General features: G+C 56.6%; 1 protein-coding gene across 1 annotated transcript in view; it reads right to left on the bottom strand.

Moving 5' to 3' along the window:
* Nucleotides 1-1609: 1609 nt before the first annotated feature.
* Nucleotides 1610-26556, bottom strand: part of CACNA1A (calcium voltage-gated channel subunit alpha1 A) — a 268865-nt gene continuing 243918 nt past the window's right edge. Inside the window, exons 35-46 of the mRNA XM_055091367.1 lie at nucleotides 26248-26375; nucleotides 23929-24025; nucleotides 21392-21497; nucleotides 8708-8815; nucleotides 8472-8572; nucleotides 7246-7355; nucleotides 7006-7144; nucleotides 6733-6846; nucleotides 5375-5410; nucleotides 3966-4152; nucleotides 3193-3443; nucleotides 1610-2400 (exon numbers count right to left, since the gene is read on the bottom strand). Of these exons, the coding sequence (XP_054947342.1) occupies nucleotides 1666-2400; nucleotides 3193-3443; nucleotides 3966-4152; nucleotides 5375-5410; nucleotides 6733-6846; nucleotides 7006-7144; nucleotides 7246-7355; nucleotides 8472-8572; nucleotides 8708-8815; nucleotides 21392-21497; nucleotides 23929-24025; nucleotides 26248-26375 (2112 nt within the window). The 3' untranslated portion in view covers nucleotides 1610-1665. The remainder of the gene's footprint in view (nucleotides 2401-3192; nucleotides 3444-3965; nucleotides 4153-5374; nucleotides 5411-6732; nucleotides 6847-7005; nucleotides 7145-7245; nucleotides 7356-8471; nucleotides 8573-8707; nucleotides 8816-21391; nucleotides 21498-23928; nucleotides 24026-26247; nucleotides 26376-26556) is intronic.

Here is a 26556-nt window from a genome sequence, read left to right on the forward strand (position 1 = left end):
CCTGGAGTGGGACTGTCCCAGCAGGCGCATTGTGGCCCGATGGAAAGACATGTTGGGTGGGGCTGAAGGTGGAGGGAGGGCAGACTGTCAATCCCCTCATAAGAAAGCCCATCCCCATCTGTACCTCTGATATGCTGCCTTCACCTTCAACTGGCCATGACCATCTTCTGCCACCTATGGGCTGCTCTGAACTCTGATCTCTAGGATTCCCCAATGACTGCGGGTAACTTAGGGGCATCTCAAGAAAGTCTGTGAAATGGGATACGGCTTGGGGTGGAGCCCATCAGAAGCAGCTTCTTGGGTGCAGGTAGGTGGGGTGGGAGTGCCAGAGGCCTCAGGAAGGGCTCATCTCCCACGGGGGGAAAACTCTCTGGGCACAGGGTGTCTGAGCTGGGTTTCCAGGTACCTCCTCCAGGGTGCTTCCAATAGGAGTTTTGCTAATATGTGGGGCCTCACACATACTCCCTGGGGTCTCACTTGCCAGATCGTGTAGGATGGTCATCCAGGAAGGTTTATCATCCAGGATGGTTGCTTTAGGTACAACCTGGCCTGCAGAAGCAGCAGGCAGACTGTGGAACCCCCGGAGGGCTGCGGGTAGAGGCATGGGCTGGTCAGTGTCTTTGGCTTTAACTTTCTTGCAAAGAGTGCTGGCTGGAGAGCTACAGCTTTCTCATCCTTAGTCACTTTCAAAGCGCCTCCTTCCATGATTTCCCCAAAGAGACCTGGGGAGTACTTTGCAGAGGATATAAAGACCATTCCAATCCAGAAGCCCTTTGATTCAACTTTTTTTTTTATTATTTTTTTTCTTTTTGAATGTCATGCAATAATTCACAGTCCCAAGCCCACAGTTTTCAAACAAGGTAGGAAAAAGGAAAAAAGAAGCAAAGGAAATCGGTGGTGTTTTTTTTTTTCTTTTTTCTTTTGTTATTTCAAGCAGGACCAAATGTCAGAAAAAAATGCTTCTTTTCTCAATCATTAATTTTTTTGTCCTTTTAAAATTGTTTATTTTTTTAAATTGATTTCTGCAGGCAGTTATAGTAGGGTTTGGTATAACCAGCAAGCACTCCTGTGTGTGTCTGAGAACGTGTGTGGGGTATGAGTGTGTCTGGTGGAGGTCTGTGTGGGACGCTGGGTTTCCTCTTCGCTTCCGGCTTCTCGCCACACACGGGCCACCAGCTCGCGTTCACCAGGGAAAGGAAAGATTCAGTTGAGATGATAAAACTCATCAATAGAAGCAATTTTTTTCTCCCCGTTTTTCTTTTAAAAATGTTTTTTTTTTTTTTTTTTTTTTAATTTCCATTTTCCCCAAGGTTCTCCAAAAATGGCTGAGTTAATTAGAATCCCTTGGCTGTGTGGTTTGTCTGCCCCCGAGGGACCCCGTCATGGGGGGTCGGGGCTGGGCGGGGGGTGCAGTAGCTGCCCAGGAGCGGCTTGTCCGGCTGAGGGTCTTTGCGGGACACCCTGGTGTGTCCCGGCCCTGGGGACTCCCTCCAGAGGCCGGGGCCGTCCAGCTGGTCCTCTCCTGGGCCCTCCCGGGCCTCCCCCGTGTGCTGGGCAGGTGGCAGCGAGGTGGCCCCGCGGCCGGTGCGGCTCCTCCCCGCGGGGGCGTGTGCGTGGGGTGCGTGGGGGGGGGCCGGGCGGGCGCGGGTGCCACCTCGCCCGGGCTTAGCACCAGTCGTCGTCGTCGGTCTCGCTGTAGGTTTCGTGCAGGCCTTTCCGGGAGCCCGGCCCGCGGGGCCTGGCCAGTCCGTGGGCCGGGTAGTAGCCGTTGGGGAGTCGCCGGCCGTGCCTGGAAGGCGAGGCGCAGGCCGGGCCAGCGGCCCGGGGAGTCCTGGGCGAGCACGCGTGGCGCGCGGGGGGCGGCGCGTCGTAGGCGGCGGCCCGGGGCTCCTCCCCGCCTCCGCCGCCGCCGCCGCCGCCGCCGCCGCTGCCCAGGGCGCCGGGCTCGTCGTAGTCGGAGCCGCGGTAGTAACCGTGGTGCCGGGGGACCGGGGGCCCCTCGGCCGCGTGCGCGCCGGACGCCGGCCACCGCGCCCCGCCGTGGCGACACGCCCTGGGGGACTCGCTCCTGGCCATGCCCGGGACCCGCCGCTCCATCGTGGGCGAGCGGCTGCTGCCGTGGCCCCCCGTGGGCGGCCGCTCCCCGGCCAGGGGCTCGGCCGCGGGGCCCGGGTACCTCCGCGGGCCAATGGGGGCCGCCCGGCCTGGCCGCACCGCCGGCTGCTGCTGCTGCTGCTGCTGCTGCGGGGGACCCGAGCCGCCGGCCTTACGGATCACGGGGGAATAGGACACGTGTGGCCGGGGGGTGGAGGGGGTCTGGGGGAGCTGGCGGCGTCCCCGCCGCGGAGTGCTGGTACCAGATGTTGAGGGGGCTGGGCTTCCACTTACGGAACTACTGCCCTACACGAAAATTGAAACAAAGGAAATCAAAAAAAAAGATACACCAAAATCAACCAGGAGACGGACGGGAGGAGACACAGAGGACGGGAGGGTGAGGACCGAAGGAAAACCAAAGGACAGGAGAGGGACCGGGAGGGGGAGGAGGAGAGGGGGACACAGGACATTCGAATGGAAAAAAAAAAGGAGAAAAGCAACAGCCACAGGGAGGATGAGGGCAGGAAGAGGAGGAGGAGGACGAGGAGGAGGGGGAGTGGGAGAGACAAGGAGGGAGGGGGAAGTCGAAAACCAACACAACAAAGTGAAAAGAGAAATGAGAAATGGAGTTTTGTAAGTTTGGGGGTTAAAATAGCAGAAGTTTAAAAAATTACTCACAGGCGTCCAGAGGACAGAAATCATAATCGAAACAAACAAACAAACAAAAAAAAAACCGGAAGCCGGGTTAAAGGAAAGCAAAAGGCAGCGGGGCAGCCGGCGTGGCCGTGAGTTGTAAAGACTACGCTGGCCAGAAACTCAAAACGTGATCCACAACCAAAGAGGAAGCAGCTGCGGGCAGGGAGCGGGTGGCAGGCGGGCAGGGGGGCTGGGGTGCAGAGTGGGGAGCCAGAGTGGCAGGGGGCAGTGTTCAACCCTGCCCGAGCCCACCCCCCTGGCTTGGGGAGCCCACTCCATGGTGGACAGGGTCAGAGGTCACAGCAGCAGTGGGGACCCTGCCCAGAGTGGCTGTGGGGTGTAGGCCCCCTCCTCTCCCGGGTCCTGGGGGCTCGGCTCAGGAGTGCCTCCTGCCACACCCACCTGCCGGTGTGCCACGTGCTCTCGGCCCTCACTGGGTGAGCGGGACCAGCGCTGGTCCCGGGCCCGGGTCCGGCCATGGTCAGGCCGCTCCTGGGCGTAGCGCTCCTTGTCGGGGGGCGGGGGGTGGTGGTGGTGGTGGTGGTGATGGTGCTGCCTATGCTTCCGGTCCTTGGGCCGGCCCCGCTCCTGGTCTCGTTCCTTTGATGGCAGGTCCCCAGACTGGGTGGTCATGCTCAGGTCTGTCCCCAAGCCTGGGCCAGACGGGGTCAGACAGATAGACAGATGGCTGTGAGGGTAGTGCTCCTTGTCGGGGGGCGGGGGGTGGTGGTGGTGGTGGTGGTGATGGTGCTGCCTATGCTTCCGGTCCTTGGGCCGGCCCCGCTCCTGGTCTCGTTCCTTTGATGGCAGGTCCCCAGACTGGGTGGTCATGCTCAGGTCTGTCCCCAAGCCTGGGCCAGACGGGGTCAGACAGATAGACAGATGGCTGTGAGGGAGGGGTGGCATGGCCTGTGCACATGGGAGGCCACCAGGGGGGCCTGTGGGCCCTAGAGAGGGGCACCTTCCCCTGGACCACGGATGGCCTGGTGGGTGTTGGGAGGGGGGTCGGTCCCCAGGTTCTGAGCAGCAGCTGTCACAGCTTGGTCCCTTTGGTCTGGTCCAGGCCTTTCTGTCTTTTCTCCTTCAGTGTCTACCCTACTCTGCCTTCTGTCCTATCTCCCCTCCTCTATCCCCTCATACAGCCTCCAGTCCCTGGGCCCTGCAGGGCGACCCACCTGTGTCCACGTCCGTGTAGCGGCCCAAGGAGCGCTCGGAGGCGCGGTGGCCGCGGTCTCTGCGCCGCTGGTGGTGCCGCTGGTTCTCTTCGGGTGGCACCCTCTCCAGGGAGTAGTCGTCCAGGCGCCGGGCCTTGGGGCCCAGCACGGAGGCTGAGCGCTTCATGGGGCTGGTGTCTGAGATGGTCTGGGGGGGACAGGCCGGCAGACCGGGGTCAGCGGCTGGCACCAAGCAGTCCCGGTCTGTCCTGCCCCATCAGCCATCAGTGACTGCGGTGTGACTGTCCAGGGGCGGGCTCGGGGGTGGGACGCCACGGGCCTCAGGTCCTGATCAACCAGAGCTCCAGGACTCCTCTGTCACCCCCCAGGCTCATCCTGGGTTCTGGCCAGGAGGCCCCCTTCTGTCCACCTCCTGCTGGGACAGGCAGGCCGACCGAAGGGCAGAGCTTCCCCCGTTCCAAGTGCAAACCTGGGAGCCCCGGGGACCTGGGCAGCACGGGCCGGCACTCGCCCTGCCTGCCCTCCAGGGCGGGTGAGGAGCCTCTGCCTCTCCTCGCTGTCAGGCCTACAGGCCCAGGGCCAGGCACCCAGCTCACTGTCCTCCTTGGCCAACTGGGCCTGGACTGCCCTGACCACCTGAGTCTGGCTTCCGTAAGGAGCCCTTGAGGGGCTGCCGTGGCATCTGAGGCCCCGAGGGACCTGCTCTCCTCATCCTTGGCCTGCAGCCTGGGGGCCTGCATGTGCTGCACCCATTGGGTCCAGCTGGGTTCTCCGTGGCTGGGAGAGGAGAGGAGGAAGACGGGGCAGACGTTGCCCAGGGCCCGGCCCAGCTAAGGGGGCAGCGGTACTGCCCGAGGAAGGAGTTTTAAGGAACACAGGGCTGCGGGACCAGAGGTTCAGGGGTGGTTTTAGGGGAAAGAGCCCCTGAGAAAGAGTGGGCCAGGCAGGGATGCAGGTCAGACTTCTTGGAACGATGGACCCCCTGGCTTGGGGGCTCTGATGAGAAGGGGGTGGTGGAGGGGGAGGGAGGAGGGGGCCGGGGCAGGGTCACTCCTCCAGGGCACACGTGGGGCACACAGAGAACACAACACATGAGGATGGGGCTCCACAGGGGGGAAAGGGGGAGGGGGTGCAGTCTGCAAAGAAAGGGTGGGGTCCGAGGACAGGGAGAGATGACAGGACTCCCACGAGGGGGGGTGGGCGGGAAGAGGGGGCCGGAGCCCAGCTGGGTGGCGGGCGGGCGCGGTACATACACTGAGGTTATTCCCACGTGGCCGGCCCCTGGGTGCAGTCTGCAAAGGAAGGGTGGGGTCCGAGGACAGGGAGAGATGACAGGACTCCCACGAGGGGGGGTGGGCGGGAAGAGGGGGCCGGAGCCCAGCTGGGTGGCGGGCGGGCGCGGTACATACACTGAGGTTATTCCCACGTGGCCGGCCCCTTCTCCTCTGTCACAGCCCCACGGGATGGTGCACACAGAAAAAACAGAAAGAAGGAAATAAATATAAAAGCTGAGAGGGAGAGTGGAGAGGTGGTAGATGGAAGAGATGCCAGGGTCGGGGAGAGGAACCTGAGGGGGAGGAGAAGGGGGAGGGAGTGAGAGGTTAAAGTCCCCGATGGTGTGTGGGCGACCCCAGGCCCAGCCGGCAGTCCTCCCGTGAGCACAGAGGAGACAGACAGGAGACACCACAGACAGATGGCAAAGGCACGAGACCGACAGATGGGACGGCGTGGCTGCAGGCCCCTGGCCCTGAGCTTTGCCTCATGCAATGCGCCCCAGCCTTGGCTCTGCTGACACTCAAAGCTTTGGGGAGGGGTGGCCGTCGGCTGGCTTGTCCCACCCGTCTCCTGGGGCCCAGCAGCTCAGTCTTGGTGGGTGGCGGGGGGGTGAGGGCCCGTCAGGATGGGGCCGGGTAGCCACATGCAGGCTGAGTGCCTCCCGCCCAAGTTCCCGGCAGCCAGAGGCCAGGCCCCTGGGTGACCCTGGCCCAGCCAGGCACAGCACAGCCTCCCACCCCGTGCAGATGTCACGGCACAGCACACGGGCAGCCCGCCACCGTCAGACATGCCGCCCCGCCTCTCAGGCTGGGTGGGCAGCCAGCCATGCTTCTGGCTCTGGCCCCTCTGTCCCCGTGGGCCTGGGGCAGTGGTACCCCCCCTCCCCAACCACCCGCCCACCCGAGCCCTGCAGCTGGGTAAAGCAGCCACACACAGGCACACACACCTGCTCCTCCCCAGTGGCCCCCACAGAGACCAGACAGAGAGACGAACCCCAGCTGCCCCCAGGCCCACCCCAGACTCCGCTACCAGGTCCTAGGACCTGCCAAGTTCCTCAGAGCTGGCATGTCTATGAGCACACACCTCCGTGTCTGTGCGAGCGCGTGTGCGCGTGTGGATGTGTGTGCGTGAGTGTATATTCTTGATTACAGCTCTCACCTGGGCCAGACACGTCACCTCCCACACCCCCTCTGCAACCTCCACATCCTCCTGCCTCAAGAACCCCCAAACGGGGCAGAGACAAACCACTTGGTGGTGGCCACGGTACCCTGCCCCAGGGGAACCTCGCCCCCTCTCAGCCCTCTGTCAAGGAGGAGCTGAGAGGACCAGGGCCTCCAGGGGCTCCAGGTGTGGCCTCTAGGGGCAGTGAGGCCCGCACACTGCTGCCGAGGGTGCAGGAGGCCCGCCCAGCCCTGGGTCCCTGGGCTCCGCGGGGAAGCAGAAACTCCAGAGGCCAAGGCCAGACCCCGGGGTGGTGGGTGAAAGCCCTCACCTGGTTCTCGGCGGGGAGGCGGGGCATGGAGGCGGCCCGGGCCTGGCCCTCCATGGGGAGGTACTGCTCACTGTCCGAGTAGCCGTCTCTGCCCATCTCTCGCATCTCCACAGACTGCGGGGCAGATGGCGAGGCCGGTGAGCCCCAGCGCCTGACACGTGGACCCTGGGGGTGGCCCGGTGTGTGCGGAGCTGCAGGTGGGGGGCCCAGACCCCTCCTTCTTGTCCTGCCCGGGCCTGGGAGCCATGGGGGCGTGCGGGGGTATGGAGGCACCTGAGAGTTGGGCTGGCTATTGGGCATGTCCGTGGGGGGTCCTCGCTCCGGGCTCCACGTGCCCGTCTTCTGGAACATCTCCTGGGCCCGCTGGGTCACCCAGGATGGGCTTTCCTTCATGCCGCTTTCGTGAGCCATCCTGTGTGGGGCACAGAGACCAGGGTGGTGGTGGGCATTCCGGGGACTTTCACACCCGACCGGCACCCCCGTTCCCCTCCTCCTGGCTAGAGGCACACTCACAGGCCTCCTCCTGGGTCCAGCTGGGTGGAGGGGAGGGCATTCTGGCCGGGCCCCCCCTCCTGCGTTGGAGATGGGGGCTCCATGCGCTGGAACATGAGAGGTGTCCGGTTCTGGGGAAGCAGAGAGCAGTGTGTGTGCACAGGGTAGGCGGGGACAGGGGACAGGTGGAGGAGGGCGCCCCAGGCTCAGGCTGTGGTCAAGGCTGCAGCGGTGAGGCTATGCTTAGCCCACCCCTGGGATGAAATCCCAGGAGTCATTCTTGACACGCCCCCCCCCACCCCAAAACGCACACGCACTCAAGTCTGATCTATCAGCTAGTCCTCAAGACTCTTCCTTTCAAATCCATCCATAACTGGATCACTTCTTACCACTCCACAGCCCACATCCTGGTCCGGCCTCATCAGTTCCAGCCTGGACCAGGGCAGTTGCCTCCTCTCAGATCTCCCAGCTCCAGCCCTTACCCTCCATGGCCACTAGAGGGCACCTGTGAACACCTGCATGAAGTCACTTCCCTCCCCTACTGAGGAGCCCCCATGGCTCCCACATCACTCTAAGCAAAAGTCAAAGGCCCACTAGGCCCTGCATAATCTGTCCTGTCACCTCCCCACCCTCGTCTCCTCCCACTGCTCCTCTTGCACACTCTGTTCCACCATATCGACTTCCTTGCTGTTCCCTGAACTCAAACTCATGGTCCTGCCTCAGGGCCTTTGCACTGGCTGTTCCCTCTGCCTGAAACGCCCTAGGTATCTGCTTGGCTCCCTCTCCTCTTCCTTCAAGTCTTTCCTCAGATGTCACTTCCTCAGTGAGGCCTCCCCTGACTACGCCTTTCAAATCACATTCCCTCCCCTGCCCCCAATTTTTCCCATGGTACCTAGCATTTTCTGCAATGCTATGTAATTTAATCATCTGTCATTGTTGGCATTCCCCCAACTGGAAAGTCTGCTCCACAGGGATTCTGGTCTGCTTTGCTCACAGATGCACCCCCGGAGCTGAGAACCATGCCTGGCACACAGTAGGTGCCCAATAAGTGTTGATGGAGCAGATGAGTTAATCCAGGCTCCGTCTCCTTGGCACTGTCCTACTTCTCAGTGACCTGCCTTGGAGCCTGGCTTCACCCCACTGTTCTGGTTGGTCCTCATGGTGACAAGGAAGCCACTGTCTCCCAGCCTGGATGTCCCCAGAGCGATGGACATAGCAGGGCAGGGCCATCAGGGCTGGGGCCATACCTGCTCCTCGCGCATGGCCTGCAGCTTCTTGGCCTTGCTCTGCCGGTAGTACTCCATGATCATCATGGCTGCATAGATCTTCCCCACCGTCAGGTCCGTGGCTGGGGGCACAGGGTGAGCTCACCGTGGGTGGGGGCCCCTGTGTGCACCAGCCCTGCCGTCCCTGGACCTCCTCTTTCCCTCCCCCTCCGTCCTGGTGGGACAGAGCCCAAGGCCAGGCCGGGCCTGGCTCTTACACTTGTGAGGGGTGACCAGCAGGTCCAGCGTCTTCTGGGACAGGTTGGGCCAGATGGCCATCATCTCCTTCCGCAGCTCAGCGTCCATCTGTTGTTTGTCGGCTCCGCCTGCGGGTGGGCACAGAGGGGCATCAGCCGGCCTCTGGGGCAGCCGCAAAGCCAGCAGCTCCTGTTGACCCAGGCTCTGGGGTTCTGGTTCCCAGCGGGTCACCAGTGCCCTATGGGCCTGACCCAGAGGAGTCTAGTCCTCAGCAGAGGCCAGGGCCTTCGAAAGACCATGTGGGGGACAGTCCAGCTTCCCGAGGGGCCAACCTGGTGCCCACTTACCAGCTGCGTGACCTGGGTGTTAGTCTACTGTGCTGTGCCTCAGTTTCCCCATCTTCAAAATGGGGATGATGGCAATACTACCTGCCTCACTGCATTGTTTGAAGATCAAAGTAGTTAATGTACAGCATTAGGACGGTGTCTGCTGTAGGGAGCCTGGCGTAAGCCTCAGGGAGCAGTCCTGATAGAGGACGTTCTCCCTCAACCGAGTATCCCCTCCTGTGAATGTTGACCTTGTGTAGAGCCAAGCCCTGGTCCCTCACTCCAGCCATGGTGGTCATTAAGGTTCTTTGGCAGCAATTTCTGGTCCCTCCTGCCCGAGTGCACGGGAGTGTGGCCCTTCCTGGCCCCTGGGGTTGACCAGGCCCATGGGACGAGTTCTTGCCAATGAGGTGTGAGCAGAGTGAGGTCCCACTTTGGGCATTAAATGGCCAGTGCAGGACCCTCCTGAGTTCTCGTTCCCTCTGTCACAGCGGCTGGTAATGTTGGGGACAGTGGTTGCCCCCTCAGGCCTGGTCCCTAAGCGACTGATGAACAGAAGCCCCTGCTGACCCCGGAAGTCCCCACATGATGGAAGTGGGAAGTGAATCTTTGTTGGCTCAGGACCTTGGGGCTGTTTGTTACAGTAGCACATTCTCATCCATCCTAACTGATACACCAGCTTGGCCCCTGCTTCTACTCCTGTTTCACAGCCCCAAACAGGGGCTATTCTAAACATTTACCAGCTGGTAGGAGAGGGACACGGATGACAGAGCTAGAGCAAGGGCTTGAAGGCTCCCTGCTGGACCAAATATTAACCCTGCGGTTGCTGGATTATGGGAGGACATCTAGGGGAAGGGCAGGAGCCGGCTGCCAGCCAGTAGAGAACTATTGCAGTGTTTAACAACCATCCACGGGGGCCTGTGGCTGAGTAGCTGGACCGCCCAGACAGCCTCAACATCCCCCTTTGCCTCCATTCCCTGTCCACCTCTCGTCGCCCAGCATCTGCCCTCTTTGTCCCGCCTTCTCCCACTCCTTCATTTCCCGGGCCCAGCCCGGAGCTCCCTCTGGAACCCCTGCCCAGCTTCTCCTTCTCAGCAGATGTGGTTCAAAGCACAGACATCTGCCAGGCACTCCGTGGAGCTTTCGCTCATCTTCCCCCGTGTGACTCTGGAGATGGATGCCTTTATTTTGAGAAAAATCCTTCAGAAGGGCCTTTTTGCAAGTCAAGATCAGATCCTGTTCCAGACTGAGGATATGGAGGCGGGTGGAGCTAAACTGCCTGGACCAGTCTCATCGCTTCTGCCAGGTCGCCTTGCTCCTCCCACAGCCACCAGAGGGCGCCCGTGAACACCTGAGTGCAGTTGCCTCTGCCCGGGTCCGCCTCGTCCTCCCATAGCCACCAGAGGGCGCCCAGGAACACCGGCATCAGTCACCTGCCTCCTCTGCTCAGAGCCCTTCAAGGCTCTCACCTGACCCAGGGTGATCCCCCGAGTCCACAAGGCCCTGCACAATCCGCCCTCATCTCCTCTACTTTCCCCCTTGCTCAGCCTGTTCCAGCCACACCAACCTCCTCGTTGCTCAGCAAACACCCCAAGCACCGTCCTGCCTCAGGGTCTTTGCATGGGTTGTTTCCTCTGCCAGGATGGTTCTTTCTACAAATATCTATGTGGTTCCCTCCCTCACCTCCTTCAGGTCCCTGCCCAAACCTTTTATCAAAGAGGTCTTCTAGCTGCCTCCCAACCTAAAACAACTGCCCCCACCTTCTATGCCTTTTTCTTGCTTTATTTCTCTGCTCTTTATCATCTCATGCTATTGTTCACCACATCACCACTAGGGGGCACGGTCCACGGTCTGGTCTCTCTTTTCGCTGCTGGTGGTTGCAGGGTCTCATGATACAAGGGACTGTGGTCACTGGAGCCTACCTGCATGGGTGTAGGGATAATTGGCGGGCCTGGACACAGGTTGGGAGGCTGTGGGAGATCCTTGGGAAAATCATCTGTGTAGCTGGGTTCTCAACATACTTGACACCAACCTATGACAGTTTTTTTTTTTTTCCTCTAGGGAAGCAGTTGGAATTAATAGCTAAGTCTCTTGTCCACTGAAGCTAAGTGAGGTGCCTGGGGTCTCTGTGGCTCCTTCTCAGAGACATGGGAAGGGAAAGAAGAGAACATGACATTCTTGTGAAAAGTCACTTTCTCCTGACAGCTTACATATTTCCTGTTTCTAGTGGAGAAAAGGAAGATACCTATTGTTATGGACTGAACTGTGTCCCCCCCACCCCCAAATTCATGTTGAAGCCCTAACCCCCAGTGTAACAGCATTTGGAGATGGGGTCTTTAAGGAAGTAACTAAAGTTACATGAGGTCATAAGGGTGGTCCCTAATTCAATAGGACTGGTGTCCTTATAAGAAGAGAGAGATAGACACCAGGGATGCACATGCACAAAGGGAAGGCCATGTGAGGACACAGCAAGAAGGCGGCCATCTGCAAGCTGAGGAGAGAGCCCTCAGGAGAAACCAAACCTGCTGGCACCTGAATCTTGGACATCCAGTCTCCAGAACTGGGAGGAAATAAATTTCTGTTGTTTATGCACTCAGTCTCTGATATTTTGTTATGGTGGCCAGAGCTGATTAAGATACCTGCTCTTGGCATCTGAATTAGGTAAGGTCAAGGTTTCTCACCCTTTCAGCACCGTCGACACTGGAGGCTCGATCATTCTTGGTTGTGGGGTCGTCCTGTGCATTGCAGGATGTTGAGCAGCATCCTTGGCCTCCACCCACTAGTTACCAGTAGCACTCCCTTACCCAAGTCCTTACAACAAAGCCTGTCCCCAGACATTCCCAGGTGTCCCCTGGTGGATAAAACTGCCTCCAGTTGAGAACCACCTTAGACTCTTTCTGCTTTAATTCACCGGGAAATCTTGCATTCAGGATTGTCGTTCACATTTAAATAAAGGGAAAATCCTTAGGGGATTTCAAGGTGGCTCTCCCCTGGGGTCATGAGATCTGCTCAAGGCCGCATCTCAGGTTTACTCCTCCTCTAGGTACAGAATTAACATCGGGGTTCCCAGGGACAGAGGGCTCCCTGGTACTCAGGCATCAGTCCCCCACAAACCAGTTGTGTCCCAGAGTTTATCGCCCGAAGGGTCCTCCCCTCTCCCACATCACTCCGCACACCTCTGGTGAACGTTCTCTGTTGCAGGGTCTGTTCCGTGCACTCTGAGACATTCAAGCAGCATCCCTGGCCCCTACACACCAGATACCGTGAGCACCAGCCCTCTCCCAGTTGCGACAACCCAAACTGTCTCCAGACATTGCCAATGTCCTCTGGGGGCAGAATTACACCTGGCTGAGAACCCCTGACTTAGGGTTTAACCCCTGACCTGGATCCACAACCTCTGACCCTGCTCTTTCTTTTCCATAACACGTCTCGCTTTTGAAGACGTTACGTATCTACTTATTTATCGTTGCCTGTTTATTTGTTGCCTCTTTCCCCACAGCCCCACAAGGGCCAGAGGTTCGTCTGTCTTTCACTGCCACATCCCACGTGACAAGGACAGGGCCAGGCACACAGCAGGTGCCCAGTGGATGTTCTCATTCAATGAGCTGATAATGCAGGCAGGTCAAAGCCCTTCAGCTCCCACCAGGCCACCCCAGAACTTTCCAGGCCATTGCAGAACCCAACTGCAGACAGAGCCTGGTCTTTGTGGGTATTAAAGGACGAGACAGTGGCCTTTTGGCTGGTCAGCCACGTGGAGTCCTGAAGGAGAGTCCAGGCTGGCCCGGACTCAGGGAATGCTGGACAGCTGTGGAGATTCTGCTACTGGCTGGCTGAGGCCTCGTCTCTTCTCCACACAACCCTCCACTGCTGTCCACGGCTGTTAGCACGCAGGCGGCACAGTGTTTATAAAGCTCTCCCTGCAGGCTCTCAGCAGAAGCCAGAATGTTAGCTTGAGGCTGGGGATTTTTAAAAAAACTTTTATTTTATATTGTAGTATTTTTTTTTTTTTGTCCGCGCCGAGTGGCTTGCGGGATCTTAGTTCCCCAAGCAGGGATCAAACCCTGGGGCCCTGGCAGTGAGAGCGCCAAGTCTTAACCACTGGACCAACAGAGAATTCCCTGGAGTAGCTGATTAACAATGTTGTGTTAGTTTCAGATGTACAGCAAAGTGATTCAGTTATACATATACACGTATCTATTCTTTTTCAAGTTCTTTTTCCATTTAGGTTATTACAGAATATTAAGCAGAGTTCCCTGTGCTATATTGTTGGTTATCAATTTTTTTTTATTTTTATTTTTTATTTATTTATTTTTTTTTGCGGCACGCGGGCCTCTCACTGCTGTGGCCTCTCCCGCTGCGGAGCACAGGCTCCGGACGCGCAGGCTCAGCGGCCATGGCTCACGGGCCCAGCCGCTCCGCGGCGTGTGGGATCCTCCCGGACCGGGGCACGAACCCGCGTCCCCTGCATCGGCAGGCGGACTCTCAACCACTGCGCCACCAGGGAAGCCCTATCAGTTTTTAATATAGCAGTGTGTCTATGTCAATGGGGCTGGGGATTTTGGCTTTTGATGTGTTAACTGGGTTTACTTTCATTCAGGCAGGTGGCTGGCTCTGCCCTCATCACCTTCTGGTTGGGGTGGGGAACAGGAGGGCAGTGGGGGATGAAGGGACACAGCCCAAGCCCCCTGGGGGAGGTTTCAGGGATCCAGACACAACGTCTAGAAGAAAAAGAAACATGAAGACAGAGGATTTTTTCCCAGACAAGAATGGGATTCTTCTGGCAGGAGAGAACAGAGGGGTGAGTGGGAAGGAGAGACAGAGAAGAGGAAGGACAGACACAGAAGGGACACAGAGAGGTAAGCAGAGGGGACCTGCCCTCCTTCTCTCCCAGCTAAGATGGGCCTCACAATTTCTGAAGAATCTGAAGAATCACTGAGGTTAATCCACTCCCCCACGTTACCCACTGCCTGCTGGAAAGGAACTCAGTGTGTTTAGAAGCAAATTCAGTGTTGAAAAAAAGTGTGTTGTACTTTCAGCTGGCCTGAGACGTGATTCTGTTGAAATGGCTGTGATTGTCATCATTGTTAGAACTGTTGTCCCCAAGCTCTCGGTTGAACTTCCTTGACTCCAGAGCTGTGCCCCATGGAACTTTGGGAGGGGACAGGATGGGGAGGGGTCCCCGGCTCAGAGATGCTGGGGGCATGACCCTCTGGGAGCTGAGTAGGGTCTGGGGTATGAGTGACAATGACAGCCAAGTGGCAGGCACATCCCCGGAGTCCTGGAAATCCTCACGTGGGGAATCTGGTGAGTGTCCTAAACGCTGGACTTGCTAAAGTCCCACAGAAGGGGTTCTTTTTTAAAATATATATATTTATTTTATTTTTGGCCATGTTGGGTCTTCGTTGCTGTGCGCAGGCTTTCTCTAGTTGTGGTGAGCGGGGGCTGTTCTTTGTTGTGGTGCATGGGCTTCTCATTGCGATGGCTTCTCTTGTTGTGGAGCACGGGCTCTAGAGCGCAGGCTCAGTAGTTGTGGCGCACGGGCTTAGTGGCTCCGCGGCATGTGGGATCTTCCCCGACCAGGGCTCGAACCCGTGTCCCCTGCATTGGCAGGCGGATTCTTAACCACTGCGCCACCAGGGAAGTCCCACAGAAGGGGTTCTGTGCTGTAAAAGACAACTCAGCAGGCCTGGGTTGTCCAAACCCTGTATATTCCAAAGGAATGACTGGTTCTTGACCAGCTCCTGGAAGATAATGTCTAAGTCCTTAGAGTGTCCTGCCTGATAAGAGTGTTTTTGTTTACTGTGGGGCCTTGGGCCAGGCCAGATAGTTTATCCTAGCAATGTGATTTATGGTGGGGGCCTTGAGCCACGTGGTATCAGTGTGACCTATAGAGGGGCTGGAGGCTGAGCAACTAAGGTCAGCCAGGCTTACACGACCAATAAACACGCTAGACACCAAAGTTCAGGTGGGCTTGGGTGGCTGGCAATACTGCATACGTGTTGTCACACATCACTGCTGGGAGAAGTAAGCAGTGTGCATGTGACTCCACTGGAAGGGAGTGGAAGCTCCCTCTTGCTTGGTCTCTCCCGGACCCTGCTTCATGTGCCTGTTTCCTTTGCAGATTTTAATCTGTATCCTTTTGCTGTAATAAACCATAACTGTTAGTAAAACAGTTCTGAGTCCTCCTAGCGAATCACTGAGCCCAAGTCTTGGGTTATATTCAGACCCCCGAACACAGTTCCCCAGAGGGAAACAGCAGCTGGGATACAAAGGCATTATGTACCAAGAGTAGGTGCACTGTTAGACCCATTTTACAGAACTGTGGCAGGCAGAAATCTAAAGTTGCTCCTTCTTTCCCAGCAAAATTCTGGTTATTCAGTCAAATGCTTGGGACTTCCCTGGTGGTGCAGTGGTTAAGAATCCGCCTGCCAATGCAGGGGACACTGGTTCAATCCCTGGTCCGGGAAGATCCCACATGCCATGCAGCAACTAAGCCACAACTACTGAGCCTGCGTGCTACGACTACTGAAGCTCGCATGCCCTAGAACCTGCGTGCCAAAACTACTGAGCCCACGTGCTGCAACTACTGAAGCCTGCGTGCTGCAACTACTGAGCCCGTGTGCTGCAACCACTGAAGCCCGTGTGCCTAGAGCCCATGCTCCGCAACAGGAGAAGCCGCCACAATGAGAAGCCCACGCACTGCAATGAAGAGTAGCCCCCACTCGCTGCAACTAGAGAAAGCCCACAGGCAGCAACGAAGACCCAACATGGCCAAAAATAAAATAAATATATATATTTTAAAAAAGAACCCCTTCTGTGGGACTTTAGCAAGTCCAGCGTTTAGGACACTCACCAGATTCCCCACGTGAGGATTTCCAGGACTCCGGGGATGTGCCTGCCACTTGGCTGTCATTGTCACTCATACCCCAGACCCTACTCAGCTCCCAGAGGGTCATGCCCCCAGCATCTCTGAGCCGGGGACCCCTCCCCATCCTGTCCCCTCCCAAAGTTCCATGGGGCACAGCTCTGGAGTCAAGGAAGTTCAACCGAGAGCTTGGGGACAACAGTTCTAACAATGATGACAATCACAGCCATTTCAACAGAATCACGTCTCAGGCCAGCTGAAAGTACAACACACTTTTTTTCAACACTGAATTTGCTTCTAAACACACTGAGTTCCTTTCCAGCAGGCAGTGGGTAACGTGGGGGAGTGGATTAACCTCAGTGATTCTTCAGATTCTTCAGAAATTGTGAGGCCCATCTTAGCTGGGAGAGAAGGAGGGCAGGTCCCCTCTGCTTACCTCTCTGTGTCCCTTCTGTGTCTGTCCTTCCTCTTCTCTGTCTCTCCTTCCCACTCACCCCTCTGTTCTCTCCTGCCAGAAGAATCCCATTCTTGTCTGGGAAAAAATCCTCTGTCTTCATGTTTCTTTTTCTTCTAGACGTTGTGTCTGGATCCCTGAAACCTCCCCCAGGGGGCTTGGGCTGTGTCCCTTCATCCCCCACTGCCCTCCTGTTCCCCACCCCAACCAGAAGGTGATGAGGGCAGAGCCAGCCACCTGCCTGAATGAAAGTAAACCCAGTTAACACATCAAAAGCCAAAATCCCCAGCCCCATTGACATAGACACACTGCTATATTAAAAACTGATAGGGCTTCCCTGGTGGCGCAGTGGTTGAGAGTCCGCCTGCCGATGCAGGGGACGCGGGTTCGTGCCCCGGTCCGGGAGGATCCCACACGCCGCGGAGCGGCTGGGCCCGTGAGCCATGGCCGCTGAGCCTGCGCGTCCGGAGCCTGTGCTCCGCAGCGGGAGAGGCCACAGCAGTGAGAGGCCCGCTAAGATGGGCCTCACAATTTCTGAAGAATCTGAAGAATCACTGAGGTTAATCCACTCCCCCACGTTACCCACTGCCTGCTGGAAAGGAACTCAGTGTGTTTAGAAGCAAATTCAGTGTTGAAAAAAAGTGTGTTGTACTTTCAGCTGGCCTGAGACGTGATTCTGTTGAAATGGCTGTGATTGTCATCATTGTTAGAACTGTTGTCCCCAAGCTCTCGGTTGAACTTCCTTGACTCCAGAGCTGTGCCCCATGGAACTTTGGGAGGGGACAGGATGGGGAGGGGTCCCCGGCTCAGAGATGCTGGGGGCATGACCCTCTGGGAGCTGAGTAGGGTCTGGGGTATGAGTGACAATGACAGCCAAGTGGCAGGCACATCCCCGGAGTCCTGGAAATCCTCACGTGGGGAATCTGGTGAGTGTCCTAAACGCTGGACTTGCTAAAGTCCCACAGAAGGGGTTCTTTTTTAAAATATATATATTTATTTTATTTTTGGCCATGTTGGGTCTTCGTTGCTGTGCGCAGGCTTTCTCTAGTTGTGGTGAGCGGGGGCTGTTCTTTGTTGTGGTGCATGGGCTTCTCATTGCGATGGCTTCTCTTGTTGTGGAGCACGGGCTCTAGAGCGCAGGCTCAGTAGTTGTGGCGCACGGGCTTAGTGGCTCCGCGGCATGTGGGATCTTCCCCGACCAGGGCTCGAACCCGTGTCCCCTGCATTGGCAGGCGGATTCTTAACCACTGCGCCACCAGGGAAGTCCCACAGAAGGGGTTCTGTGCTGTAAAAGACAACTCAGCAGGCCTGGGTTGTCCAAACCCTGTATATTCCAAAGGAATGACTGGTTCTTGACCAGCTCCTGGAAGATAATGTCTAAGTCCTTAGAGTGTCCTGCCTGATAAGAGTGTTTTTGTTTACTGTGGGGCCTTGGGCCAGGCCAGATAGTTTATCCTAGCAATGTGATTTATGGTGGGGGCCTTGAGCCACGTGGTATCAGTGTGACCTATAGAGGGGCTGGAGGCTGAGCAACTAAGGTCAGCCAGGCTTACACGACCAATAAACACGCTAGACACCAAAGTTCAGGTGGGCTTGGGTGGCTGGCAATACTGCATACGTGTTGTCACACATCACTGCTGGGAGAAGTAAGCAGTGTGCATGTGACTCCACTGGAAGGGAGTGGAAGCTCCCTCTTGCTTGGTCTCTCCCGGACCCTGCTTCATGTGCCTGTTTCCTTTGCAGATTTTAATCTGTATCCTTTTGCTGTAATAAACCATAACTGTTAGTAAAACAGTTCTGAGTCCTCCTAGCGAATCACTGAGCCCAAGTCTTGGGTTATATTCAGACCCCCGAACACAGTTCCCCAGAGGGAAACAGCAGCTGGGATACAAAGGCATTATGTACCAAGAGTAGGTGCACTGTTAGACCCATTTTACAGAACTGTGGCAGGCAGAAATCTAAAGTTGCTCCTTCTTTCCCAGCAAAATTCTGGTTATTCAGTCAAATGCTTGGGACTTCCCTGGTGGTGCAGTGGTTAAGAATCCGCCTGCCAATGCAGGGGACACTGGTTCAATCCCTGGTCCGGGAAGATCCCACATGCCATGCAGCAACTAAGCCACAACTACTGAGCCTGCGTGCTACGACTACTGAAGCTCGCATGCCCTAGAACCTGCGTGCCAAAACTACTGAGCCCACGTGCTGCAACTACTGAAGCCTGCGTGCTGCAACTACTGAGCCCGTGTGCTGCAACCACTGAAGCCCGTGTGCCTAGAGCCCATGCTCCGCAACAGGAGAAGCCGCCACAATGAGAAGCCCACGCACTGCAATGAAGAGTAGCCCCCACTCGCTGCAACTAGAGAAAGCCCACAGGCAGCAACGAAGACCCAACGCAGCCAAAAAAAAAAAAAAAAAAATTAAATCAAATGCTAGTCTAGGGACTGCTATGAAAGGACTCTGCAAATGTAATTAAAGTCCCAAGTCAGCTGACTGTAAGCTGATCTGCGTGGGTCTGACCTAATCAGGTGATCCCTCTAAAAGCAGACCATTTTCTTGGCAGCAGAAGAAGTTAGAGCGATTTGGAGCACATAAAGAATTAGATGCATCCCTGGGAGCTAAGTGCAACCTCTGGCTAAAAGCCAGAAATCCAAGCAGCCAAAAAAAAAAAAAAAAAAATTAAATCAAATGCTAGTCTAGGGACTGCTATGAAAGGACTCTGCAAATGTAATTAAAGTCCCAAGTCAGCTGACTGTAAGCTGATCTGCGTGGGTCTGACCTAATCAGGTGATCCCTCTAAAAGCAGACCATTTTCTTGGCAGCAGAAGAAGTTAGAGCGATTTGGAGCACATAAAGAATTAGATGCATCCCTGGGAGCTAAGTGCAACCTCTGGCTAAAAGCCAGAAATGAAACAGGGACCTCAGTCCTACAGCCACAAGGAACTGAATTCTGCTAACATCTAAATGAGGCTTTGGAGTAAATTTTTCCTCAGAGCTTCTACAGAAGCTCTAGAGAAGGTGGCCTTGCCACCTTGATTTTGGCCTTGTGAGACCCAGAACGGAGAGCCCAGTTGAGTCCACCTGGACTTCTGACCTACATAACTGTGAGCTAATAAGTAGGTGTGTTTTAAGCTGTTAAATTGTGGTCATTTGTTACATGGCATAGCTAGCTAATACATGCGCTGAGGCTCAGAGAGGGTGAAGTCTTCTGCCAAGGTTTACAGTTGAGGACAGGGAAGGTAGGTGGGCAAGGTGAGTCCACTTCCCCACGTGATTACAAGAAAGCTTCTGCCCACACTTCTGCTTCCTCACCTCCCTGGTTTGGAACCTCCACCAGCTTCAACCATGCTGATGAGCAAACAGTCTGGGGCAGGCAGTGCCACAACACAGACAGAACCTGGGCCCCCACTGGTCATGTGCACCGAGATGCTTGGCAAGTCTGGACCACTTGCCTCTGACTTGCTGCACGAGAAAGAAACTTACACTGTGTGCCAGACAAGTGGCACTTATGCTGTCCCCTGAGTCTCGGCCTCACTCCTGGTTCTTTCTCACTCTATTTGGGGGCACCTCCTGCTCTCTCTACCTTCATCTGCATGTTTCCTGACTCTAATAATGTCTGTCCTCAATGTGTTCCGCCCCTTCACTGGGCACTGTCCCACTGGAAGCTGCTGGTCTCCTTCCCTGAATGTCCCCACTCCGAGCAACTTCCAGTTTGGGCTCCTTCTCCCCCTCTTCTCCCCAGGACCCTGGAAAGAACATGTGTCCCTAAAGTGCAGTCTTCCTTCCTCATAACCTCCCAGGGGCTTCAGCTGGGTGGAGTCCTGGCCTCTCTCTTCAGCCCCTGATTCCCAACCCTCTGCTGGACGATGGACACAGCCCTCCACCAGCTACTCTCCCAACTTCCTTCTCTCTGGTGACCCATGTGCTGCTCTCTTTGCCCTGCTGTCCCATCAGCTGCCAAGTCACATCCAGTCTACCGCCAGGCCTCAGAACCCCACTCCAGGCAGGAAGGCCATGACCCCTCCACCAGAGCTGCCCTGGTCAAAGTGACCAGTGGTGACCTGGCACAAGATCTGCCAGTCACTCTTGGTCCTCATCTTCCTTGGTTGCTGGGGCAGCACCTGACACACTGGAGACGCCTTTTAGGAGCCTGAGTTGCCTTGGTCTCCACCCACCTCCCTGGCCACCTTTAATGCTGGGGTGGCCCCAAGCTCAGTCTTCGGGGGTCTCTCGATCCACTCATCCCCTTGGAGAGCTCGTCCAGTCTCCTGGCTTAAAATCTGCCAGCATCTGACGCCTGCTGACTCTACCTCTTCAACCCAGCCAGGAAGACTCATCCCCTCGCTTCCTTTAGAACCTTCTCGGGGGGCCTCTACCAGAAGTGTAAGTTGGAGAGCCCCCTGCCTAGCCACCATCTTCATGTGTCACCTCCTGCCCTCCCTTTGCCCCAAACCTGCCCCTGCCATCTCTTCTGTCTCAGGGCACGGCAGCTCCATCCTTCACGCACTGGGGCCCCAACCCCTGGGGGTGGCCTTGTTGCCTCTTTCCCTCACACCCCACATTCCATGCATCAGCATCTGGTCCTCTTGACTCCCAGGAAATATCCAGAATCTGAATATTCCATATCCCCTCCTTCCGAGCCGCCATCCTGTGTTCACATGAGTTATGTCAGGCCTCCTCCTAGCTTCTCTCCACTTCTCCCTACCTTCTCCCCACTGTGGTTAGAGGGAGTAGGTGCCTCCTCTGCTCTGGAGGCTTCTTGGCGCCCCCATGGGCAGAGCGCAAGTCAGTTCAACCCAGCCCCAGGTGGGGGGAGGGGCTCTGCACCCGCCGGTCCCTCTGTCTGGAGCGCTTTCTCCCCAGGTATCCACGTGACTCCTCCACAACCTCGTTGGGGAGGCCTCCCCCCGCTGGAAGTGCAACATGCATCCTCCATGCTTAGAGCGGTGTCCGGCACACAGGAGGGAAGCTCTCAATATCTGCTGAGCAGGTGAAGGGGTGAGCCCTCCGAGGCCCTGGCTCCATCCACCCTGCCCCACCTCTCTGCTCCTGTTCCTGCCCTTACCCTTGGCGATCTTGATATCCAGGGCTGTGCGGATCAGAGCCATGAGGGTAGAATTGAAGTGGACGGTGTTGTCATCGGCAACAGGCAGATCCATCCGCAGGAGCCTCTACAGAAAACCAAAGGCAAGGGTAGTCATTCCCAGGCACCCCTCCCCGATCCCGTAAGCCAGACCCACCCTACCCAGGGAGCCCCAGGAAGAACTCTGAAGGCAGCGGCTAGGGTGCCCCCCACCCTCAGGTTACCTGTCCCGGTGTTCCATTTCCTGATTGCCCTCGGTGGCTCCCTCAGGGAGGGCGCTGGGGGCTCTCCTATGCTGCGGAGCCCCTGCCCCTTCCTCGCCCGCCTCCTGGACCCTAGGGCTGGCGTCTCCAGGGTTGGCCCACATCCTTGCCCTGCCCCAGAGTTCTTCTGGACAGCTCCGTTCCATTCGGACCCCACAGAAGAAAAGCACAAGCCAGATCGCAGCAGACATGCAGCAGCCAGGCAGAGGGGTCCATTGCCACAGCCGCTGGGGAGGCCGCTGGCTCTCCACCCCCAAACCCTGGCTCGGCCCAGACCAGACCAGATGGGCACAGACCACATCATTCCTCCGAGAAGCGGCAGGCAGGCGACTCCCCCTGCTGATGGGGCGGGCCCCTCGCGCAGCACATGCAGCGAGGCCATGACACACAGAACAGCGGACAGGGGTGCATGCAGACAGAATCTCGAGACTCATTCATAGCTCCGTGGAAGTGTATCTCAGGGGCATTTCCGGATCTTGGCTCTTTGTGCAGTGGCAGGGGGAAGGGGTGAGGGAGTTGTTCCCATGGCCCAGGGAAGAAAAGATTCCCTGTATCCCAGGCAGGGGCTCTGTCCCCCATGCTTGGTGGCGTGGGAGAGGATGCTGGGCTAGTGTGCACCAGCCCAGGATGAGGTGGCACGGAGACGGAGATTGATGTTCACCAGAGGATTCGGACACAGGTCAGCAGGAAACACAGAGTTGGAGATGGCGAAGGGGATGGCAAACTCAGAGCCGAACACAAGAGATGGGTTGAGGCAGGGTGGGGAGGGAGATGGTAGACAGAGAGACACATACACACTGGGCCACCGTGCACAGCTGTGCAGGCTGTGCACTGCACAAACGGCTCCCCATCTTAGAAATCATGGATTTGTGTATTTAAATGACAACTTCCCAGCTGATAGTGGAAAAGTGTCTTGCTCTCCCCACATTGGTGGATTCCAATCGTTTTCCCACAGACACAGTGTTCTGTGAAAAGGATGTTCATTTCAAATGTGCACAAAGGTGCCGTATGGACCCGTGGCGGCCCTGCACAGAGACCAGGAAGGGAAGGGCGCTCTCTCCCTCTCTCTTGCACACGCTCACACACGCACCCACACTCAGTCAAGGAGAGACCAAGAGAAGGACAAAAGAAAACTAGAGAAGCGACAGGTACACGGTAAGGCTGGTGGGGCCATCTCCTGGTCTCTCCTGGGAAGAAGGAGTTCATGGAGGGGGGAGGAGGAGGAGGAGGAATGAGGTTGTGGGGAGGTGTTTACACGAGGCAGGAAGAAATGGGATGGACAGAGGGGAGGGAGGTCTCTCTTAGACAGAGTAGGCCAAGGTGGATGGGTGAATGGAATGATGGGACCATTTCTTTTGTTTTGGAGGGGCTGACTATAAAGGTCATCTCTGAACTTCTAGTGGATGAGTTAGGGGGAACAGAGCATCTGTCCTTGGGTGCCAAGGGAGATTCCGGGACTGGGTCTAGAGGGGTGGCCCGGCCCAGCCGCCTGGCGGCTCCTTCAGCCAGCATGCACCACCCCCCCGGTCGGCCACGGTGCCTGCCCGCCCCAGGCCCCCGCCAAGGCAGCGTGCATGGCCTGCGTCAGGGTGCCACGGTCCAGGGGTCCAGCTGCGGCCCGCCTGCCCACTCTGGAACAATGGAGGGGCACGTTGGGGTGTCTTGGAGGGAGATGGGTGGCTTAGGGACAGGAAGACTGGGGAAGCAACTCCAGGGGGGAGGGAGGGGAGGAGAGGCTCTGGGTGCTCCCCGGGAAGTCTTGGATCCCCCAAGGCCCTAGGTCAGAGATCAGCTTCAGGTGTGTGTGGGGGGCCGTGAGACCTGGGGGCTCAAGATACAAAAGATGGGGTCCAAGCCCCTCCCTGCAAGGCACCTGCCCAGGTCTGGGCATGGGGGCCGCTCTGGGCTCATTGGCGACCCCCACCTCCCAAAGGGTGTTTGTGTCCAATTTGGTTCCTGGGGGACCAGGTGCGAGGGGACCTGGGGGCTCCCCTCACCCTCCCCCCGGCGTGTCGGCCATAATAGAGTCTCAAAACACCAAGACACACTGATCAGAAAGGACGGACACAGTATACTGCTTAGAATCAAGGTATGGTCATGATCCATTTACTCAAGGAGGAAAGGGGAAAAAAAGGAAAAAAGAAAAAGAAAAAAAAGAACAGTAACGCTGGAAAAAGAGACTCGGCTGGTTGTTCCTGGTCAGCACTGAAAAATCCCCAGTGCCCGGACATTGGTGGTCGGCAAGGGTTAGACTACCTTGTAAGCCACTCTGGCCGGACACTTCTTCCCCAGACCCAGGGGCGGAGACATGTGTCTCAGCATCTGATACATGTCCGGGTAAGGCATGCGGCCCCTGGCAGCACCGAAAACAAAAAACGGGGGTGGGAACGGAGAACCAAAGGAAGGGTGGGTGGAGGGAGGGGAAGAAAAGGAAGGAAAAAAAAAACAACCAAAAAAAAAAAACCAAAAAACCAAAACAAAAAAAATCACACGAGCCGAAAAAATAGAGAGAGAAAGATGCAGAGAACGATAAAATAGGTATTTCAAATAAATGGAAAAGAGGAGGAAAAAAATGGAAGAGGTAATTAAAAAAAGATTATTTCACTGCTTACGAGCAGGGAGAGAGAGAGAGAAAAGAGAAAAGTCAGATTCACTTTTGACTCTGAGCTATGGTTCTGGTGGAATGTGGACGGAAGTGGGGGCTTCTCACTTGGAAGCAATGCTTTGGTTGGGTGTCATTTAAAAAACTGGGTCAAGTTCTCTGGTTTGGCTGAGGCTGGTCTCTGAGGGGGCCTAGATGGGGAAGAGGGGCCGGGGCAGTGGAAGGAGGGCTGGGGGCTTTGGGAGGTGAAGGGTGGAGGAGGGGAGAGTGGAGGAAATGGTGTGTGGGGGTCAATGCAAAGTTACAATCCCCCCAGATGTGTCTGATTTGGGGTGCCGTTGAGACCCCGGGATGGGCAGCTTCAGCTAAGAGCAAGCAGAAATGGCTGAAGGGAACGGAGAGGTATATGTTCCATGCTTCATCAAGTCTATGTGACTGCATTCTGTTGGCTAAGTTTTCTAGTTTAGTGCAAAAAGAGAGAGATGGCTCTGTTTTTAAGATTATATATATATATATATATATATATGAAATATATATATTGAAGAACCCCAAGCCACACTCATTCCATGGATGCTAGCAGGTTTTAGTGGAAATCAAACCTTGCAAGCAACCCTATGAGGACATTTCTTGCCTAAGCCGAGAGGGGGAGATATTACGCGCAATAAACTGTACATATCCTTATAATGAATCCGACCGCTGAAAGGAGAAGAGAGGGGATTAGTGGAGGCACAGGGTTAAGCTGCGTTCACACTGGCTCCCCGTGCACACAGTGAGGTCATGATGCCAGGGGCTGGGGACCCCCTGGCTTGGAGTAGGGGAGATGTGGGATGAGTGAAGGTCCCTGAGATGTTCCCAGACACTCACAGACCCTGGGGCAGGGGGTTTCGTTTGGAGTGGGTTGGGAGCTCTGGGCTGGGGGAACCTCCCCCAGGGCTCTCTGTGTCTCCCTCCTCCACAATCTACATTGGCTACACTGGGGGCTGGGGGGGTGCTCGTGGAATAGAGGACAGGGGGACAGCATCCAACTGCTGTGACCTAAAATCAAAAGAGGAAGAGTTAGGAACCAGCTGAAAGTCAAGCCCCAGCCCCGCAGCTCACCCCAGCCTCTTGGTCTCATGGAGGGTTGTCCGGGGCTGAAAGAATGGCAAGGATCCACTCCACCCCGCCTTCTTCATGAGGCTCCCCTCTAGTGTTCAGGCTGCTGAGGGCCCCCATTTAATGCTTTCTCAGGCCCCAAGCTCAGCCTGAACTAGAATCCTCAGTTTGTGGTTGGTGGGCTCTGAGCATCAGGATGGCACCTCTGAGCATCCTGCAAGGGCTTGGTGTTGAGCAGGCACTCAACACACTTCAGCAGGGTGGAGACCACCCTTGGAAACCATCACCGGTCAACCAGGAGGGGGCACTCTTGTGCCTACGGAGATGGGAGAGCTCACTCCCTTCGTGACCATAAAGATGCAAGAACCACCAAGGTCCTGTGTCCTCTCCCCTGGCCTTGTGTGACCACCTGCTCCAGAGTCCTGGGATCCCAATGGGAGCTGGGTTCCACCACTCTGATCTTGCAGCCAATTCTGTCTGCCAAGGGTACTAAACCAGCCCTTCTCCCCATATTCCCAGGAGAAATGAGGCTGAGAGGCCTCTGGCTTCCTTCCTGGGGCTTGGATAACTTGTCCTCACCATCTGGAAGCCTCACAGTGGCGGGGGCAGGAGAGACTCATAGGAGGTGAACTCATGGTGGATCCCCTCCCTCGTCTCCCAGAAAACCTGGGGTTTGGGCCGCAGTGGTACCCAAACCATTTAATCCAGGATGTGTGAGGGTGCTGATTCTCATCTCTTTTTTCTAGACTGATCCTCCTGAAATCCCTGCTAGCTCTCCAGGGAGCCAACAGCCCAAGGTCTGGATCCTGACCTAGACTGTGCTCCAGTGCCGGAGAAAGGTGGGTGATGTAGCTGTAGGATTTGGGGTGACTGCTTACCACGCTGCGGGGTCGTACTCGGCCCAGACACGCACGTACTCATCCAGGTGGTGGGGACCCAGGATGGAGGAATCTCGGGTGAGGTACTCAAAGTTGTCCATGATGACAGCAACAAAAAGGTTCAGCATCTGTGGGGACCCCAGGGGCCAAGACGGGGTGGGGGAGAGGGAGACACATCCAAACACATATACACAGAGGCCCAGAGGGAGAGAGGGAGGGAGATAAAAATGGGAAAAGGTAGTCAGAGAAAGAGATGGGGGAGATAGAGGAAAGACACATGCCCACAGAAGGAGCCCAGAGTCAGAGAGA

This window comes from Physeter macrocephalus, chromosome 2 (assembly GCF_002837175.3).
Source record: "Physeter macrocephalus isolate SW-GA chromosome 2, ASM283717v5, whole genome shotgun sequence".
NCBI lineage: Eukaryota > Metazoa > Chordata > Mammalia > Artiodactyla > Physeteridae > Physeter > Physeter macrocephalus.